Raw genomic sequence first — 20,187 nt, 5'->3', positions numbered from 1 at the left:
AATGTGCAATCAGAACAATCCCTGGCAAACAATAAACTTAATAATACAATTTTAGACAAAAAAAAATTGTTGGAAGCTTGTTTGGATTAATCCCTTATCAAGAAACAGACAGTGTTCCTACAGAGAACCTGGTACATAACACAGATCAGCCTTTTTCCTGCAGGGGTCCTGGTGCTAAACAGTTTAATGGGGTTTCTTTCTTTCCTTTTCTTTTTTCTTTAAGAGTTCCATTTCCCTCTATAAAAGCTCATTCAACCCTCTGGAAGCAAGTGTTCATTTTAAGTAGTATGAGCAAAAGACGTATGTCTACAGAAAAACCCTGAGTTCTTAGAAAACTTGACCCCAGGGGCAGAGCTGTTTGTGACACACAAAAAAAATTCATCTTCAGATCTCTTGTATCTAAAGATGCATCATGATATGTTTATTTTATCCTAAACATATCAGCACCCGTCATCTTCTCTATTCCTGCCTGTGTTTCTTGGCCTTTCTACCTCAGAGTCTGCTTTAATGTTTCTCTTTTCTCATCTCCTTTTACAATAGCTTCACCTCTTCTGGACCAGCAGTCATCTAATAAATTTATGCAACAAAATATTACTGAGTCCTACTTGTGCCAGCAACTGTGCTAGGCAATGAGTGTACCATGAACAACGTGAAGGTACAGAAAAAGTCACTCAAAATTCTACACTTGATAGTCATTTTATGATAACAGTAGTGGGAATTCCTGAAACTATTTTATTTCTACATTTCACAACAGAGACAAAACAGCAAGGCTAATAACACTGTGTCAGCTTCCACTCTGCTCTTGTTTCTTGTCCCCTCTATATGAGCTGCATCAGTAGGGCAGCTACACTAACATACAGTTGATCAACAAGGTCTAATGCACCTAAGCGGCATGCAAGGATTGACAGAATTTATTTCCACTTTTGTTTCATAATATTTTTTTCTTACTTCTTTTTCCTCATCGATTTTTTAAAATAATTTTTAAATTTTAGAATAGTTTTAAGATCACTGATATTTAAAAGTTAGGAGCGAAGATACCATTGCCGATTAACTATTACAACTCTTTAGGGATATATCCATTCTTCAACAACGTGGCATAGCTTCACAAAAATAAAGCAGAAAACTTTTCCTCTTCCCCTTCCTGAAAATTCAGTCCATAAAGTAGGGCTGTGCAAGGTAGGCAATCATGTGTCCTTGGGTGGGTGCATGGGTGGGGCGCATGGTGGCCCAGAGCGAGGTATTAGAGTGGGGTACTGAGCAAAGGGACAGCCTGGCATGGAATGCAAGCACCAAGAGGGTGAGGAGGGTGTCCAGGCAAGGGCCAGGGAGGTGGGAGACTGGTTATATAGAGCGGGATTGTTTAAATAAGTAAATATTTCAGGGATGATGGGAGCCAGGTTTCTCACAATCACAGAAGGGAATTACAAACAGAGAAAGGGAGAAAACTAGAATGAACAGTAGTGCTGGATTAGAATTAGAAGTTATCAGAGTTTATTAGAAGTATAAACTCAAGAGTTTTCAGTGTTACAGATATAGAAATAAATATAGGTGTCAATGTGTCTGTGCATACACGTGTCTATTACTTACACACAACCATGCATTTCCCAGCTGTGTAGACTGAAAGAAGCAACACTCCAACAGCAATGAGTTTAGTTTGTTTAGTTTCTAAACACAACTCTCCACTAAGAGTGACCATGACTCCTGAGCAAAACAGCTGATTCTAGGACTATGGCAGGGAACATTCAAGATAAGCCTGGAATATCTTGTTGTAAGGAAGTGTTCCAAGAAGATGAGGACATATCAAAAGGACATATGAACCAGACTGAAGGGGTTCCCATCGGCCAAATCTGGGCCAATCTGATCGTCAAAACTGTGATGGATTATAACTCAGGGAATACAACAGGAATCTTGAGTCACACCAATACAAAGCTTGATGAGGAATGGGATATTTACACAGTCTCAAAGTACCTCCTCACAAAATATTTATTAATTACAAAGGGAAAAGAATTCTTTTACACTGGAAAAGTCTGGCAGACACCACTTTCATCAAAGGGTCGAAGTTAACATCACCAAACTAGTAATAGGACAATCTGAAGCTGTGTGTCGCTGATGGGATGCAATGAGAACCCATCATCACTTCCATGATATTCCTGCCAAAGGTACAAAATCTAATCTTAATCATGATGAAACTTCAGATAAACCAAAACTGAACGACGCTCTTCAAAATAACTGACCTATAATTTTCAAAAGTGTCAAAGTCTTAAAAGTCAAGGAAAGACAGAGGAATTGTTCCTTATTGAAGGAAACTACAGAGACATGACAATGAAATACCAAGTATGATTCTGGACTGGATCCTTTTGCTATAAAGGACATTACCGAGACAACTAGCAGAACTTGAACGGGATCTGAGAATTAGATGGTAGTAATGTATATCAATGTTAATTTCCTGATTTTGATGGTTGTAACAGCATGTTCTCATTTGCAGGAAATACATACTAAATAAAATATTCAGGAGCCATGGGGCATCAGGTTAGCAAATTACTCTGAACTGGCTCGGGAAGAAGCTACTTTTTCTTTTTGCATCGAATTTGCAATATTTCTCTAAGTTTGAAATTTTTTTTATTTTTTAAATTTTAAAACAGGCAGGAAGAAAGGAGTCTGGCCAAATATTACCCTTCAGATCTAGCACTGCCAGCAGTATTATTTGCTGAAGAGTTTTATTTAATAGCAATAACAAATCTCAAAAGACATCTACAGAACAAAATATTAGCTCTCTCTTTTATCTGATATTTTGATAGCCTGCACTGAGTGCCTATTATCAGTTATTAAACTTACATATAATACTAATACTTCATTGCGACTGAAGCTAGTTGCTTTGCCTTATATATTACAACTGAGTCTTTTTGCCCTAACAGCTTTTAGAAGAAAATTTTCAAAGGTACTCTACATTTAAAAATAAATTAATTTGGTGTCCTTGAAAAGATCTGACTCTTTAGTGAAAAGAGCTTTCAACCTAGGGCCTAGGTCCAAAGACCTAGATTCAAACTGATCCATCACTGCCTGGTCATACACCTCAGGGAAGGTCACCGTATCCTTGTCTATAAAACAGGGATAATTTTTACAGATACATTTTACGACATAAGTAGGTAAATAATATATAGCATCTGAAGGTGTTTTATCCCATATAAATTGCTATGTAATATGAACAATTGTTCCCCAGTGGATAAGGAAGAGGAATGGCATGTGGGACCCCCTCACAAGATAGGAGCTGAAGGCACAAACAGGAAACAACAGGGCACCTGGGGCCCAGCTGCTGACTGAGTCTCGATGATCAAAGGCTGCTCAGTGACTTGCCCTAAAGGGTTAGAGAATGAGCACCCCGTGACAAGCCTGGAAAGCAGAGCGACTTACTGAGTGTTGCGTAGCACTGTTTGGACAAAGGCAGGATTTGTCTCCATGGAAGCCGTCACCAGAGATGTCAGCAGAGACCAATACCATATTGCAGAAGCATCTGAGACTGAGACCCCAGACTTCTTGACTCTCTGAAAGCCAACAGCCCTCAGACCATGAATTCTAGTGTCACATCCATCACTAAGACAACGCTTTATGTTAATCTGGACATCTGTCAAGCGCAAACAACAAATTCAGTATTGGATTAACTTCTTCAGTTCAGCAAATTCTAGGCTTCCAACTAAAAGCAAGATAGTAATTCACATTTTGAAAAGAAAATTCTGAAGATATACTTTGATGCCAGAAATAAATGATGTGTGCAATGGAACTAGTATACATAATAAATTTGTCAAAAAAGCATTGACCAGGCTTCCCTGGTGGCGCAGTGGTTGAGAGTCCGCCTGCCGATGCAGGGGACACGGGTTTGTGCCCCGGTCTGGGAAGATCCCACATGCCGCAGAGCGGCTGGGCCTGTGAGCCATGGCTGCTGAGCCTGTGCGTCCAGAGCCTGTGCTCCGCAACGGGAGAGGCCACAACAGTGAGAGGCCCGCGTACCGCCAAAAAAAAAAAAAAAAAAAAAAAAAAAAAGCATTGACCAATCTAAGGAGTCAAAAGAATCATGTGTAAAACTAAGGGTGGCTTAAATCTATATATCACAAAGCTTCATAGGCATTTATGAGTTCTGATAATTAACACAAAGTGCATTTTTAAAATCCTGATTAAATACACGGTAAGAAAATGTCTAAAAACTTGTCCTAGAGTTCCGAAATTTGGATGTTGTTATGAAACAGCAGCTGGCTCATAGCAGTTGTGAGAATTTCTTTTTAATTATCAAGTCCAGATAAATGGCATAGGCATGACTCACTTTTAAGAGCTGTCATAATATCTTATTTGGGTTGGAAAGGAGGTGAGAAGTTTAAAAGGACACAATTTAGAGAAAAGACCACCACAGTATAAGACAGGAAGCTTCTACTCCACAAGCTTAACTACGTCTTTGCCCAGGGGTGAGACACAAAGACTCTACCTCCCCAGGCCTCAGTTCCTTTGAGCAAAGTAAGAATACTTCTTTTGGCCCAGGAAAGCATTAGAAGAAATGAGACAAAACATGAAGCATTCCGGCTCCCTGAATGAAATAAGCCTGGAAAGAAATCACAGAATTGTGATTATTTCCAAAATGCTATGTGTGAAGCAAGGTTATAATAGTATAAAAATGGAAACAACCTAAATGTCCAAGAATAAAAGGCTTGTTAAAATTAAGGCATATTCTTACAACACTAAATAAAGGTGTGCATGAATATATGATAAGACAACACATTAAAAAGTTACAAAAGAACGTGTACAAAATATCACTATTTTTTGTAAAAAGACATGTATAGATATATGTAAATATATATATATGCAAACCTATCTTTTATTTTTTAAAATGTGTATATATATATGTGCATGTGTGTGTATTTATACACACAGACATACACACACACACAGAAATATAAGAAAAGGTCTGGAAGGATCCATACCAACGGATTCACAGCGACAATCCCTGGGTAGTGGGATTTTGAATAATTTTTATCTAAATATTTCTAATTTTCTAATAAGAAAACAAAAATAAAATATTTTTAATTAAAATAGGCTTTACTGCTTTTCTATAACTTTTAAAAACACTGAATAGGTGAAATAATGACCACTTTCATGTATATGATGAGAAGCAAATCAGATCTCCAGAGAAAAGCAAACAGTTTTTCTACTTCAGAGGTCTTCCCGCCAAAAAACATGACTTCTTCCTCCCCTCCCAATCCCCTTAGTTAGAAGGGCAAGACGTATCTTGGTTGACTCACAGAGCTGACTGATGTTGGCATTTTCCAGCAGTGTCACATAGCCAGTGACATTGCTGGGAATGTGCACGTCGCGGACTTCCTGAAGATCGCTGGCACTCCTCCCCACAGCTACAGTCACCTGCTGCGGCATGTAGCTCTGGTCAGTGGCAGCCACTGCAATGGACAGGTGCCTAAGCACAACATCTGGCTTCATTTTTAAACTGGAAAACACGGAGAGCAGAAACTACAAGTGTTTATACAGGTTGAGAACTGGCAGGGCCCACAAGTCCCATCTCTTAAGATCTTACGTGTGATACACCCCAAGACTGATTCCCCTAAAAGCAACTAACTTGAAATGCTGGCTGTTAGTTTCAAAGTCCCTATGACTTTCCCAAGTTTCTAAAATTCCTTTCAGTTCAAGATCAATCTTCTATTTCTTTTTAAGCTACTAACACAAGCAGGAAAGTACAATATGAACAGCCTAACAAAATCCCTTTACCTGGCAAGAAGCAAATTTCTAAACTGCATGCAAAGAACTGGGTATATTCCCTCATGTATAGATGGCTAAAGAGCATATTTATCCTCTATGAGAAAACAAGGTAATTATTTCTATTTCCACCAGCTGAAATCAGCCCATTTTCTGAAGGGACAGGTGAAATTTTAGATAGCAGCTTCATCATAGTTTACTGTCATCTATTCCACTCCAGTGGGGGAGTTCCCTGGCGGTTCAGTGGTTAGGACTCCGTGCTTCCACTGCAGGGGGTACAGGCTCGATCCCTGGTCAGGGAACTAAGATCCCCCCACGTGCTGTGTGGGGGTGGGGGAAAAAAAATTCCACTCCAGGATTTCTGACCACCCCTGTTCCCTCTTTCTCTACTAAACTGGCCAACTTAGTTGTACACAATTTTTTAAATGTGCAGAAAAAATCTTGAGAAGTAAAATCACATCAGATATAAGAAAAGTACTTGTCCCTTGTGATATTAATCTTCCTGAAAACCTAGTGAAAAAGATCTGAAATCCATATCATAAAATATTAGTCAAATGCTAATTTTCTCCCTTAAAATACCAAGTAATTATCCATATTTATGAATATATGAAGCAGGTTAGAAAATTTTACATGATTCCTTTAACTTGATTCTTTTCTTTTTTAATAATTTTTCATACATTTATTTTCATTTATTTATTTATTTTTGGCTGCATTGGGTCTTCATTGCTGCGTGCGGGCTTTCTGGTTGCAGTGGCTTCTAGTTGCAGCGAGCGGGGGCTACTCTTTGTTGTGGTGCGCAGGCTTCTCATTGCAGTGGCTTCTCTTGTTATGGAGCATGAGCTCTAGGTGCGCAGGCTTCAGTAGTTGTGGCACGTGGGCTCAGTAGTTGTGGCTCGCGGGCTCTAGAGAGCAGGCTCAGTAGTTGTGGCGCACAGGCCTAGTTGCTCCGTGGCATGTGGGATCTTCCCGGACCAGGGCTCGAACCCGTGTCCCCTGCATTGGCAGGTGGATTCTTAACCACTGCGCCATCAGGGAAGCCCTAACTTGATTCTTAAAGCATCTTTCCAGATAGTCACAAGAAGAAAAACACTAGCCAGTTAAGTAGAAAATATTCTAAAATTTTAAAAAATAATTTTTTAACACATTGTTGGGATAAGAGAGAGAAAGTGGGTAATTTTTCTTGGACTTTCACTCAAGAATTGGTATTACAGCACCCACCGAATCCAGTGTGAGCGGGCACTGCCATCTGACTGCCAGTATGATGACGTTTCTCCATTTGTCATCTTGTCAATGTCTGCAGGGTTGGAGGATGTTTCTATATAAGCGTAGCACTTTGCTACTGACTTGAGTTTGTCCATCTCTGGACTTCTGGTTAGATCTCCAGGGCTCTCTGCAAGAAAAAGCAGATATTATCATAACATCTCTTTCACAATGAATCTTTAAAAAGATCATTTAAAATATCTAGCAGAAATATGCTTGGCACTTTGGCCCTAGAAAAATAAAATCTCCTTCCAAATTGGAGAACACATGTAAAGCAGAAGGACTGCTCCATGAGCTGACTGTAGTACAACACAAATCCACTGATATATCTGCAAAACCACCCAAGAGATGAATATGATGTCTTATAGTTTGAATTTACATTTCTTTAATTATGAGTGAGATTTTTTTAAGCCACTTGTTTGTAAGCCACTTGTGTTTCTGAGTATGGCCTGGTCCTGCCTTCATCTATTTTTGTTACTGGGTCACAAGTCTTCTTATCAATTAATATATTTTATGTACATTATGTAATGTATATATACACATACATAGTAAGTAATATTTACTGACTGTTTACTGTGAACCAGGCACTTTTCTACACATTTTTATGTATTAATTCATTTTAGAGATGAGGAAACTAAGGTAATTAAGTAATTGCCCAAGGTGAGAGTTAGTAAAAAAAAAAATTGAGTCTGTCACAATGTTACAAAATATACTTTTGTTCCCTAAAATGTCATTTGTCTTTTGACTCTGCTTATATTTTTTGCTGTACAGAAATTTAAATTTGCATACAGTCTAACTTATTAATCTTTTCTTTTGTAGTTTTTGAGTTTCATGTCCTGCTCAGAAAGGTTTTCCCATGTCAGGGTTTTTAGCTCTTATAGCTTTCTTTTTGGTTGGACTTTTTAATCCATCTGCAATTTATTTTCATGAATACAGTGGGTTAAGAATCTTGTTTTATTTTTTTCTGCAAATGGCTAACCAGTTCCCTAACCCAACTTGTTTGCTAATTCACCTTTCCAACCTGACGTGTAATGCTAACTATACCTGGTACTATATTCCCACATGTATTTGGGTCTATTTCTGGACTCTTATTATGTTCCACGGACCTGCCAATTCCCAGTATCAACTTTTGTTGTGGTCACTAAGTCTGTAGTGGCTTCCCTCATTTACTTAACAACTATTCACAGAGTACCTACTACGCGGCAGGCATAGCTCCAGGTGCCAAGGATAATGAAGCGAACAGACAGACAAAAACGCAAGTAAATACTAATGCTACAACCTCAGATGATGATAAGTGCCATTCAGACTATTAAACCTGCAAAGGGGATAGTAACCAAAAGGTGGGGAGTGTCAGGGGTGGGGGCATTAGTTAGATAAGAGCAATGAGAAAAGGCCTTCCTGAAGTCACATCTGAGCAGAGACTTGGGGTTATGAAGAGGGGGAGGGGGAAGGGAAGGAGAGGGGGAGGGGAAAGGCAGAGCAGGTCTTCATTCTTGTGCTACAAACTGGTCACTATTACATTTTCAGAAATAAAAGCAGGGAGAAGTGTTGGCTCGTCCTATCAATAAATACCACACTTGGAAGAAACGATGATCACGCCTTCTCAAGAACACCCCCACCCCTGCACACGTACCCTTTTCTTTTTGTACCAGTTGATCCAGAGAGTCCTTCAGAACAGAAGCCCTCATGGTGCTCATGTTATTGCAGTGGTCCAACATCGGGTAGGGGATGACGGTGCTAGAGAGCCGGTTGCGATGCAGGAAGCGCAGGATCATTGACGAGTGAACATCCAGGCCCTCCTTGGACTCTGAAAATATGTCTATGAAACCTAAACAGACAAAATCCATCTTTGGTGTTTTTGGGAACCCACCACAGTAGTTTCCACATCCCCTGCCTGGCGGCCTCTCTGAATTAGCTGAATTAAAAGCAGCCGGTAAGAATCCTCACTGATAGTTTCAGCTTTAATCACTGAAAAATCTAAAAAGGCTTTTAAGAAGTGAATCAGTGGTAATCTCAATTTAAAAATTAACTTCATTGTAGTTTAACAGAAACTTTAGAAGACTCAGAATAGTGGTTATTTGTTTCATTCCAAGCTTCAAATTTTTATAAGTTTAATTTATAAACCTAAATACTAACTTGAAATTTTTAAAGAAGTTTTGCATGTAGAATGTGGGCTAGGAATAAAGTTTATCACGTTAGAGAGTAAAGGCATAACTGCTTTTATACTAAGCTACAAAAAACCACAATAATGAAAATATAACCACTGCCCTGACCACAATTCCCGATGGCATCTTATAGTTTTTAAGGTCCTTCCACACACAGCACCTCTTTTGGTCCCCACAATAAGGTGGGGGGGTGGAGGGTGGGGGAGAGAAGGCACCGAAGATACTGGTATCCTCCTCTTACAACTGAGGAAAACGAGGCTCAGGTGACAGACCAAGACAACAAAAAAGGGGTAGGACCGGAAGTAGCTCCTCGCACTGCCTCCAAGTGCTCCTTCCACCATTCCAGTTTTTTCTCTCCAGTGTGGCTCCTCTGGAGTCTCCCCCATCTGTCCATCCCTCTGGCCACTGCCCAGGCTCTGGCCTCAACACCACCACTCATAAACCTCCCCAGATATCCTAAGCGGCTCCCCTGGCTGCATTTTGTCTGACATTAACTTGAGTGATCTTACAAAAACACAAAACAGGCCATGTCTACCCTCTTCAAAATCCTTTCATGGTTCCACATAACCTACAATAGTATGCTTTGAACTGAGGTGCACATAACCCAGGCGGTTAAGTGAAGAGAGAATAAACATGGCAGCTTTTCCTGGAGCTCAGATATGCTTGTAGATTTGGGGAGGATTTGTTTTTCTTTTCGTTTTGTTTTCTAATTAAAACAAAAGTATATTATAATTGTATCATTTGATAAACTGTCACAAACTGAACACACCCACGTAATAAGCAGCACCTAGAGCAGGACTCCAGAAGTCTGCAGGAGAAACTACTTTTAAGTGTGAAACAGAAACATTATATGAGAGCAGAAGGAAACTTTGCTTTGATTTTTTTTTTCTTTTTGCGGTATGCGGGCCTCTCACTGTTGTGGCCTCTCCCATTGCGGAGCACAGGCTCCGGACGCGCAGGCTCAGTGGCCATGGCTCATGGGCCCAGCCGCTCTGCAGCATGTGGGATCTTCCCAGACCGGGGCACGAACCTGTGTCCCCTGCATCGGCAGGCAGACTCTCAACCACTGCGCCACCAGGGAAGCCCTGCATTGATTTTTAAAGATAAACATAAGATTGCAGAGAAACTGTGCCCTTGAAGCAGCCCATTTGATTCTGCCCCCTACACAAAACCCAGAGACACTGGTTTGATTTCCCAAGCCGCAGAAGTTGATGCCATCCCTTGCCTCTCCTCTTACAGTTCTTTCCTAAGCAGAGGCCCACAGTAATACCCAAACCTCACATGATGACGCTGCTGATGCTGCACTGATCTCAGAATCCGTGTGATGCTTGTAATGGGAAAACTTTTGTCATATGCTGAAACAGTCCCGGTAAAGGGACTGTCTCTCTTTTAAACATTCAGCACCCATACAAAGAGAAACAAAAGGAATAAGTGTCAGTCTGGGTTAGGCAGAGGGACCAGGGAACTAGGATCCCACCAAAGAGGTGAGGTCAGCTCACCAAGGTTCAGCCTAGGACTGTGAAAAACAACTCTTTTAAGTTGGCTGTTGATAAAAATTTTGAGTAGAAAGTCCTAACTCATTGGGATTTCCCCGGTGATCCAGTGGGTAAGACTCTGAGCTCCTAATGCAGGGGGCCTGGGTTCCATCCCTGGTTGGGGAACTAGATCCCGCATGCATGCCACAACGAAGAGTCCGCATGCCGCAACTAAAACCCGGCGCAGCCAAAATAAATAAATGAAATAATAAATAAATAAATAATTTTTAAAAAATAAAGTAGCGCTACCTTCAGTGTTGTAATTAAACAAAAGAAAGAAAGAAAGAAAGTCCTAACTCACAACCCTGCTAATAAGGTAAGAACCTTGGGATCTGGACCCCCAGCTTTTCTAACCTAATCTCCCCCTCTCCTCAAGGTCACCCAGGGCAATGGTGCACTAACTATTGGTGGATCCCCTGGTCTCCACTCCTCTCCTCTCCTCCCAAAACATCTCTTTGAAGTGTTCAAATAAACTCCTGATGCTATCCACATGCTGGTAACACAGAGGTGGGAGTAATACGTAAATGCCAAGATGTAAGTTAGTTATGCATAATTCAAAGCATAATTTTAACTGCCATGAGAATAGGAGAAATTTAACATGTACAGGTTACCTATAATGCTCTATAAAAATTACGCAATTAAAGACAATTTGAGGAAGAGTGGAAATAGGCATTCTTCATTGAGATACAGAAACCATCCTTCCCTAGCTCAATAGATCCTCAGCAGGAAGTCAGAGAGGTCAAGGACAATCAGTCACATTCAGGTATCCAACAAGTCTATCTGCCTCCTTGCTGCTGGAGCTCAGGCTCTATACTAAGTATTATGACTCTAAGTACACAGAGCAGGAAAAGCTCTTGGATAAGATAAACTGAACCAAAAAGATGATATGCCAAGGTTTTTTTTCCCTTTCAAACTCAATTGTTTTCTCACTAGAAAAAAAAAAAAGGTAATATTATTTTGATTCTGTTTCTGAGTCCCCCAAAGAAACCATCAAAAACATAGACAAAATTTTTTCATAGGTATAATGTAGAAGTATTGCTTAATTTTAAGCTATTTTTATTCTTACTTAAATTTCTGAGTGATAGCTTTCTAAAAAAAACACTGGGTGCCTACCATGTGCCAAAAATTGTACTAAATGTGAGGACACAACAGAAATAAAAGAGAAGGCTCCCTGCCCTCGTGGAGCTCACAGGATAAGAGTGAAGACAGACATATACAAATAAGTGAGTAATAATTAATTAATTACAACAGTAATATGTTGCAAAAAACAAATGCAGGATGCTAAGAGAACATACAGTTGGGGCCAAGGAAGGCTTCTTGAGAGACTGAAATAAAGAGATTCACTAAGGAAGGCAGTCTCATGACAAAAGTTCATAAAAACATGGTAGAACTGCTCAACCAACGCTGTACTGGGAAGCAAGAGAAATGATTATACTGAACACTAATTCAGACCACGAGCTTAATGACGACTATCAGAGAAGCACATTTATTTCATGGTGCCCACAAGTTTGCCTGATTACAACCCACATTATAGCAAAGTTCATTTGGGCTTTAAGAGAGCGTTCCTCAGCATTCAGCACTCAGATGACAGCCTTACCTGGAACAAGAGAACAGGCTTGCAGCTGTCTGATGATATGGCTCAGCTCCCCTTGAAGATTAGCTCCACTGGAATTCTTGAGAGCCTCCAACATGTTCTCAGCATCAACAGTACCATCACCCTCGGCGTCAAACTGGGCAAAGGCCTAAAAGAAGAGATGCAAAAAAATCAGGTCTGTTCCAAATCCTGAATAATTTTTTTGACACTTCCCAAGACCAGTGATTTTGGTTGTTATTGTTGTTGTGGAAAGAGTTCCTATACATCATTCAAAGAACAAATACATTCAGGATAGTAACTCACTATGCTCTGCAGAATGTGTGTATAAGTACTGCTACATGTACGCACAATTTCATCATCTCATCTTTCAAGAGAGTAAGCCCCCTTCCCCCAAATAATTTCAGAAGAAAGCAACTACTGCAAAAATGTTCAACTGGTTACAAAGTGCCAAAAACAAAGCATTGGCTTAGGGTAGCACCTCACGTTTATCTGGGCTTTTTCTTTTAAACGCTCTTTGGACATGAGAGCTAACTTGGTTTATCTATTTCATAGCCCTGTTTTCACTAACCTTTAACCATAATCTAATTTGCTCCCTGTTCATGTTGGGTCATCTGGGGAACCGGGTACAGCATGGGATTTGGCTTGAATCCTGCTCTGTCACTAACTGTCCATGTGACTTTACACACATTTCTTTGCCTCCGTAAGCCTCAGCTTCTTGATCTGAACAATGGAGCAAATATTACCAAACTCACAGACTGCTGCCTGGATTAAGTAACATTGGCACAGAGCCCAGTATAGTGAAAGCACAGGAGCAGTGCAAAGTGGTCCTCTTCTCCTTTCTAATCTGCACTGTTACCTCCTCTTGTGTCCCTGACCCTCTCTCACATCCTGAAGACTTTCCTCACCCAGCAGCTGCCCCTCTCCCCAGATCTCAAGCCCTCCTTCATCAGGGGCTTCTTTCTTCCTGCAGATACACTCACTCACAAACATCCCTCACCATGAAATACTTTAGGAGTCTTCTACCTCCTTTCTAAGTAATCCTCTCTTTCTTAAAACTCCTGCCCTCTTTCCTTACTTCCCCCCTCCAAGAAAAATGGAAATGTCCCACTGATGATTCATGACTGACACAAATACCCCTATTTCCATCACAGACCTCTGAACAATGCAGTGTTTAATAGGAACATATGCAAATTCCTGTGTTTGGGTCCAAAAACCATGGACATAAATGCAGGAAGGGGGACAGAGTTTAGAGGTAGAATGTGGGAGAAAGATTACAGCATTCTTGGGGAGGCGGGTGGGAGGGAGGCTCGAGAGGGAGGGGATATGTGTATACATATAGCTTATTCACTTTGTTCTACAGCAGAAACTAACGCAACATTGTAAAACAATTATACTCCAATAAAAAAAAAAAAGATTGGGGCTTCCCTGGTGGCGCAGTGGTTAAGAATCCACCTGCCAATGCAGGGGACATGGGTTCGAGTCCTGGTCCAGGAAGATCCCACATGCCGTGAAGCAACTAAGCCCGTGCACCACAACTACTGAGGCTGCGCTCTAGAGCCCGTGAGCCACAGCTACCAAAGCCTGCGTGCCACAACTACTGAAGCCCACGTGCCTAGAGCCTGTGCTCTGCAACAAGAGAAGCAACCACAGCGAGAAGCCCACGCACCGTGGCAAAGAGTGGCCCCCGCCCTCTGCAACTAGAGGTAGCCCGTGCACAGCAATGAAGACCCAGTGCAGCCAAAAATACAAATAAATAAAATAAATAAATTTGTTTAAAAAAAAGAGAGACATTATACCATTCTTTTTGCCTCTACTTCTTTTGGGGGATTATCCAAAGAGTTAACAGGCTACATTAATCCAAAAAGTTATCAAAGGCTGCACTAATGAAGGCATAATGCTCAGAAGGAGGGAAGATACCGTCCTGTTCTTTTCTGATTAGACCCAATCAGGAAAGCTAAGCTTAGCTGGGAAGTCACACACCCAAAGTAAATGAAACAGAAGAGATCAGAGGAAAGAGATCCTGATGAAGAGAAGACTAGAAATTGCGCTGTGAGAAGAGCTGAAGGACCATGGAATCTTCAGTGAGGGGGAAAGATGACTGGGAGTAATAGACTCCTCTTCAAATACCTGATGGGTTGTAACAGGAAGGAGCAGTTAAGGTCATTAGATAGAAGCTAGAGGGAAAAGCTCATCATAAAGATGGACGTGTCTGGATGAATGGATAAAGAAGATGTGGTACATATATAATGGAATATTACTCAGCCATAAAAAGAAATGAAATTGGGTCATTCGTAGAGATGCGGATGGACCTAGAGTCTGTCATACAGAGTGAAGTCAGAAAGAAAAACAAATATCGTATATTAACGCATATGTGTGGAATCTAGAAAAATGGTACAGATGAACCTACTTGCAGGGCAGGAGCAGAGATGCAGACGTAGAGAACGGACGTTTGGACATGGTGGGGAAGGGGAGGGTGGGATGAATTGGGAGATTAGGTTTGACATAAATACACTGCCATGTGTAGAACAGATAGCTAGTGGGAACCTGCTGTATAACAGGGAGTTCAGCTCGGTGCTATGTGATGGCCTAGTTGGGTGGGATGGAGGCAGGGCGGGGAACGGAGGTGCAAGAGGCAGGGGATGTGCGTATGCATATAGCTGATTCACTTCACTGTGCAGCAGAAACTAACACAACATTTTAAAGCAACTGTACTCCAATTAAATAAATAAATAACCTGCTGTATAGAAACAAATAAAATTCAATAAATAAATAAAATGAGATCAATATTTTATAAAATTAGTAAAATACTTATGCTTCATCAAAATAAAAAAAGATGGATGTGTCTGCTGTTAGTGGGGTATAAAGATGGATTAGGAAGCTCTAGAAGGAATGCCCACCTCATCCCTCAAGGCTTCAGAGCAACAGCTAGACAACCAGCCAATAGGAGTGTTCAAAGAAGTCATACTAAACAAATGCATTTACCTCTGCTCCCTCATGAAATCCCACTAAGACAATATTATAAAGGGATTTTTTTTTTTAACCATAAGGACAAAGAGAACAGGAGATGTCACAATAGCAACAAAATTTTGGAAGCTGGGAAGCAGATGGATGAATAGTACCTCTCTAAATAAAACCTTATGTACACTGGATGTATCAGCCATAAAGGGAGATTTGTGGGACAACTGGATACATTTTGGGGGGGCCTGGGTATTAATTAAACAGAAATTAATGGAACAGTGAAGACCACTAACTGAAAACACTAGGCTACAGAAGAATATTAGAGAATGATCTCCTGTTAGTTTGAACAAAAAGCAAATATGCACTTCCCACTTTGGTACCAAATATATATAGATAGATACATAGATATATCTGAAAGAATAAACATCAAGATGTTAATAGTGGTAATATAGCAATCTACATATATTGCTTTTATAATAATAAAGAGGAAATTATAAATATTAAGAAATTTTAAGCCCACCCCAATATAAAAAGTAGAGCCAATGGATATGGAGGGAGGTAGAGCAGAAGCACACCTCTGTCTGCCCTGAGGTCCCAGGATGTGAATACGCAGTACCGATAACAGCTACCTCCCAACTCCTTCACATTACAGCATAGTGAGAAAATAGTATTTGTATGACTCAGCATCTGAGGGGATTAGTACAGCTGTAACCCATTAAATTGGGACTGACAGATGGTTTGGGAAGCTCTGAATTAATATTGAGCACTGGCTAAATTTTAAGCAGCGTACATATCATTTATTCCTTATAACAGCAAAAGACCTTACTATTTAACCTCCCCATTTTATAGTTGTACAGAGAGGTTGGAGAACTTGCCCAAGGTCACACAGCTAGTATTCGACTACAAAGCCCCCAGAGCTCATGTTCTTCACCACGACTCCATCCTCCTTCCTTTGACCAGATAACACCTGGGGTTCCTTGCAGTCCGGAGACCAAGCGCTCAAAACGCCTCTCTTATCCATCTCTTTCCTGCATCTGTAAAATTTGCTCTCAGCACCTTGTGCCCATGTTAACTCAGTATCAACCTTAAAACTGAGACTCACTCTCTAAATTTCAAATAGTACTCAAGTCCTACTCCTACCAGAACTTCTGCACTTCGAGTGCCACCTGCACCTCAAGTGCTGTTTGTTCCCAAATTCCCACACAACTCCTGCCGTTTATGGCTGATAAAAATCCTATATAAGCAAGGCTATACAAACGGTGACATTCTGCTATTTTTAACAGACTCTGTTGATCTGTCAATAGTTAATGGATATGATAAAGAGAATTTTCAAACAAACAAAATAAAGACAGTTCGGGTGAGAAAAAATATCCGAACAGCGTTGCTAACAGCTTCACCAAACAAATAAGTAATTTCCTAACAGTCAGAAATTGTCCTTAAAGATGGGCTTCCCTGGTGGTGCAGTGGTTAAGAATCCTCCCGACAATGCAGTGGACACGGGTTTGAGCCCTGGTCCAGGAAGATCCCACATACCGCGGAGCAACTAAGCCCGTGCACCACAACTACTGAGCCTGCGCTCTAGAGCCCACGAGCCACAACTACTGAAGCTGGTGCCTAGAGCCGTGCTCAGCAACAAGAGAAACCACCACAATGAGAAGCCCGCGCACCACAACAAAGAATAGCCCCCGCTCAACGCAACTAGAGAAAGCCTGCACGCAGCAACAAAGACCCAACACGGCCAAAAATAAATAATTAAAGAATTTAAAAAAAGGAATTGTCCTTAAAGAAATGCACAAGTTGTAAAATCTAACACTTAACATCTAGTTTGTTTCACAGAAGCCAATTTACTTAGCAGTTATTCAACACCATCCGACAGGCAGCCATATATACTTGACCCATGGTTGGGTATGTGCATATTGGGATTCAGGGCATAGTCCTTGCTCTCCAAAATCCTTACAGCCTAGAAGAAGACAGATACGTAAACCGAGAGCAGCAATGTGATAGGTGTGATAATTATAATATAGAAGTAACAGCATAAATAACTATAATAGCTGATACTTACTATTAAGTAAGCATTTACTAGGCACCAGACAGAGTTCTAAGTACCTCACCTGGATCAACTCATATTTTCCACAACCCTAACGTCGGTACTATCGCTTTACTAGAGAGGGAAAGAGAAGTTAAGCATTTTGTTCAAGGTCACATGGTTAGTACTGGTAAATGATGGAGCTTGGATTCCAATCCTGGTCTGATCTGGGACCCCACACTGTCGACCACTATGCCATGAGCTAACAGAAGCACTCCAGAAGCCAGAAGCCCAGGAGGGGTAGGGGCGTTTGGGGGAAATGGCCCTCAGAAAAATGACCCTTGAATTGAGCCTTAATGAATAACTAGGAATTTGCAAGGATATGAAGACAGGGAGGCCATCCTGGGTAGAGGGGACAGAGTGTGAGGACAGACACAGAGTGCACCACAGATCGTGAGAACTATAACCTACCTGCGGTGTGGAAAGGAGGCGGGGGCGGGGGATGAAGAGACACACAGAGGTCAGAAGAGAGAGAACCTGGCCAACCAGGCTACAGAGCTCAGATCTCGCAGCAAGGGTACCATGAGGCTGCTGGAGAAGACTAAGGGTGGAGGGGGCCGAGCCTCCCAGATCTATAAAGGCTCCCATATTGGAATGGACCTACAAATCTCTTAAAATATGTTCCTTTATACTGCTGAACCCCTTCTCCAGTGCCTCTGTGACATACATTGGTGATGGGAAGCTCATGTCTTCTGGCCAGCTGACAGCAACAATGCTCTTCTCTATATAAGAAATGGAAATCTCCATCCCTGATGTTACCACCCTGTGGGGCCCTTCAGAACACATCTGTTCCTTCTACCCCAACACAGCCTGCAGATCAGTGGAAACACTGATCAGGTCCTCCGAGTTTCTTCAAACCCTCCATCCTTCAGCCAGTTCTCTATGTGGTATGGCTTTTGGTCTCATTCCCATCCTGGCTGCCCCCTCCAAGATCCCTCCAATTTGACAATAAACCTCAGAGCAGTGCCTCTCAACTTTTATCAGCTGATCCACTATAAGACATACATTTTATATCATGAGCCAGTATACATGTAATTGGTATAAAAGTTTGGTGAAACAGTGTACTTTTTCTTATCAGATATAATGTACCCTGATCTTTTCTATTCCATTCTACTCTTTCTTTTTTTTTAACTTGCAGGTTAACACTGACTAAATAGGTTTCCAACCCACTGAAGGGACAGTCTGAAACTCACTGCCCTGGAACATGGGGCCCCAGACCCAACTCGATACACTGGGTCTAACCTTATGGTGCAAAGTAAAGCAAGTCTACCTTCACCTCTCTGCATACAGAGCAAGACCCCCAATTTCCATGGAGTCTCCACATAGACAGCAACCTGGACTGATCTGCTGTATTCCTCCTCCTCTCCTGCTCCAGGTCTCTTCCTGTCACACCCGCTACGTGCTCTGCCGTCCACATGACAACTATGCAGGCAGCTCCCAAGTGCAGGCATTATGCTAGGGAGCATGTGGGAGATAAAGAGTATAACACAGACTAAGGGGAAATGTGGGTAAGAGATCAGTGTCACATGGACCTCTTACTTTCTGTGAGACCTGGGACAAGACTCTTGGCCTCTCTAAGTCTCAACTCCTCTTCCCACCCAACCTTCCTTCATAGCTTGTTGTGGGGGTCCAAAGGTTTCATGAATAAGTCTATGCCTAGTAAACTGCAAAGAACTATTAATACATTCTAATTAGAGGCCATAATTGATACAACTCACAGACAAGAGACAGAAAAGTGGGCTGGCTGACTACAGATTTCCATCCCTTCGCCGTGGCCCGAGGGCAGCATGGGGCCGGGCTCAGACCATTCCTGTCTAACCTTCTTAACCACTACTGGAATCAAGACCACAGTACACATAGAGAATGAGCCAAAATCATCGCAGACCAGAACTGTGGGCTCAGACAAGCAGAATGCAATGCACCAGGCTTACATATAAAGGCTGCACCCTGGTTCAACTTGGAGAAGCACACTCCATCAGAAGTCAAAAGATCTAGGTCTGGTCCTAGTTCTGCCACCTGTTGGCTGAAAGGGTCACTTATCCATTTAAGGCCTTAGTTAACTCATCTGTAAGGCTGTTTCACATTCCATGTCTAGTGAAGTACTACTGAAGGGCTGTCACAGAAGATGGAGTAAACAATCCTAGAGCAGAGACAGAACAATAGAGAATAACACCACTAACAGCAACATTTACTGAGCATTAAGCATGTGCCAGATACTGTTCTAAGGGCTTTACATGAATTCATTTAATCCTCACACTGACTATATAAGGTAGATACTATTATTATGCTCATTTTATAGCTAAGGCAACTGAGACCCAGAGTGGTCATGTAAGTCAATCAAGGTCACACTGCTTGAGGATGGTGGAACTAGGATTTGCCCACAAGCGGGCTGAGTCCAGGGCCCAATTCTCACGCTCAGTCTAAAAAAGAACAGTGGAACAGGCAGACTTACAAATCGGCAAACTCGGAACTTCCCTGGTGGCACAGTGGTTAAGAGTCAGCCTGCCAATGCAGGGGACACGGGTTCGAGCCCTGGTCCAGAAAGTATCCCACATGCCGCAACTAAGCCCGTGCGCCACAACTACTGAGCCTGAGCTCTAGAGCCCATGAGCCACAACTACTGAGCCGACATACCACAGCTGCTGAGGCCCATGTGCCTGGAGTCCAGGCTCCACAAGAGAAGCCACCACAATGAGAAGCCCGTGCAGCACAACGAAGAGTGGCCCCCACTCGCCGCAACTAGAGAAAGCCCGCGCACAGCAACAAAGACCCAATGCGGTCAAAAATAAATAAAATAAATAAATAAATTTATTTTAAAAAATGTAAAAATTAAATAAG

At 41.6% G+C, this 20,187-nt stretch overlaps 1 protein-coding gene across 5 annotated transcripts in view; it reads right to left on the bottom strand.

Annotated features, from left to right (window-relative positions):
- Positions 1–20,187, bottom strand: part of ZZEF1 (zinc finger ZZ-type and EF-hand domain containing 1) — a 113,414-nt gene that overhangs the window by 84,136 nt on the left and 9,091 nt on the right. For 4 of the 5 annotated variants that reach the window (XM_029211287.1, XM_029211289.1, XM_029211290.1 and 1 more), the window contains exons 2-6: positions 12,309–12,453; positions 8,645–8,839; positions 6,970–7,141; positions 5,286–5,485; positions 3,412–3,622 (exon numbers count right to left, since the gene is read on the bottom strand). In XM_029211287.1, the coding sequence (XP_029067120.1) occupies positions 3,412–3,622; positions 5,286–5,485; positions 6,970–7,141; positions 8,645–8,839; positions 12,309–12,453 (923 nt within the window). Of the gene's footprint in view, positions 1–3,411; positions 3,623–5,285; positions 6,490–6,969; positions 7,142–8,644; positions 8,840–12,308; positions 12,454–20,187 lie in introns of those variants that run through there. The other variant, XM_029211291.1, reaches the window with a different exon arrangement.

The sequence above is a fragment of the Monodon monoceros genome, unplaced genomic scaffold (assembly GCF_005190385.1).
Source record: "Monodon monoceros isolate NGI ecotype Baffin Bay Population unplaced genomic scaffold, NGI_Narwhal_1 Super_Scaffold_9, whole genome shotgun sequence".
In the NCBI taxonomy this organism is placed as follows: Eukaryota; Metazoa; Chordata; class Mammalia; order Artiodactyla; family Monodontidae; genus Monodon; species Monodon monoceros.
The sequence above is the reverse complement of the archived record's forward strand: the minus strand, read 5'-3'. Positions and strand labels throughout refer to the sequence as shown.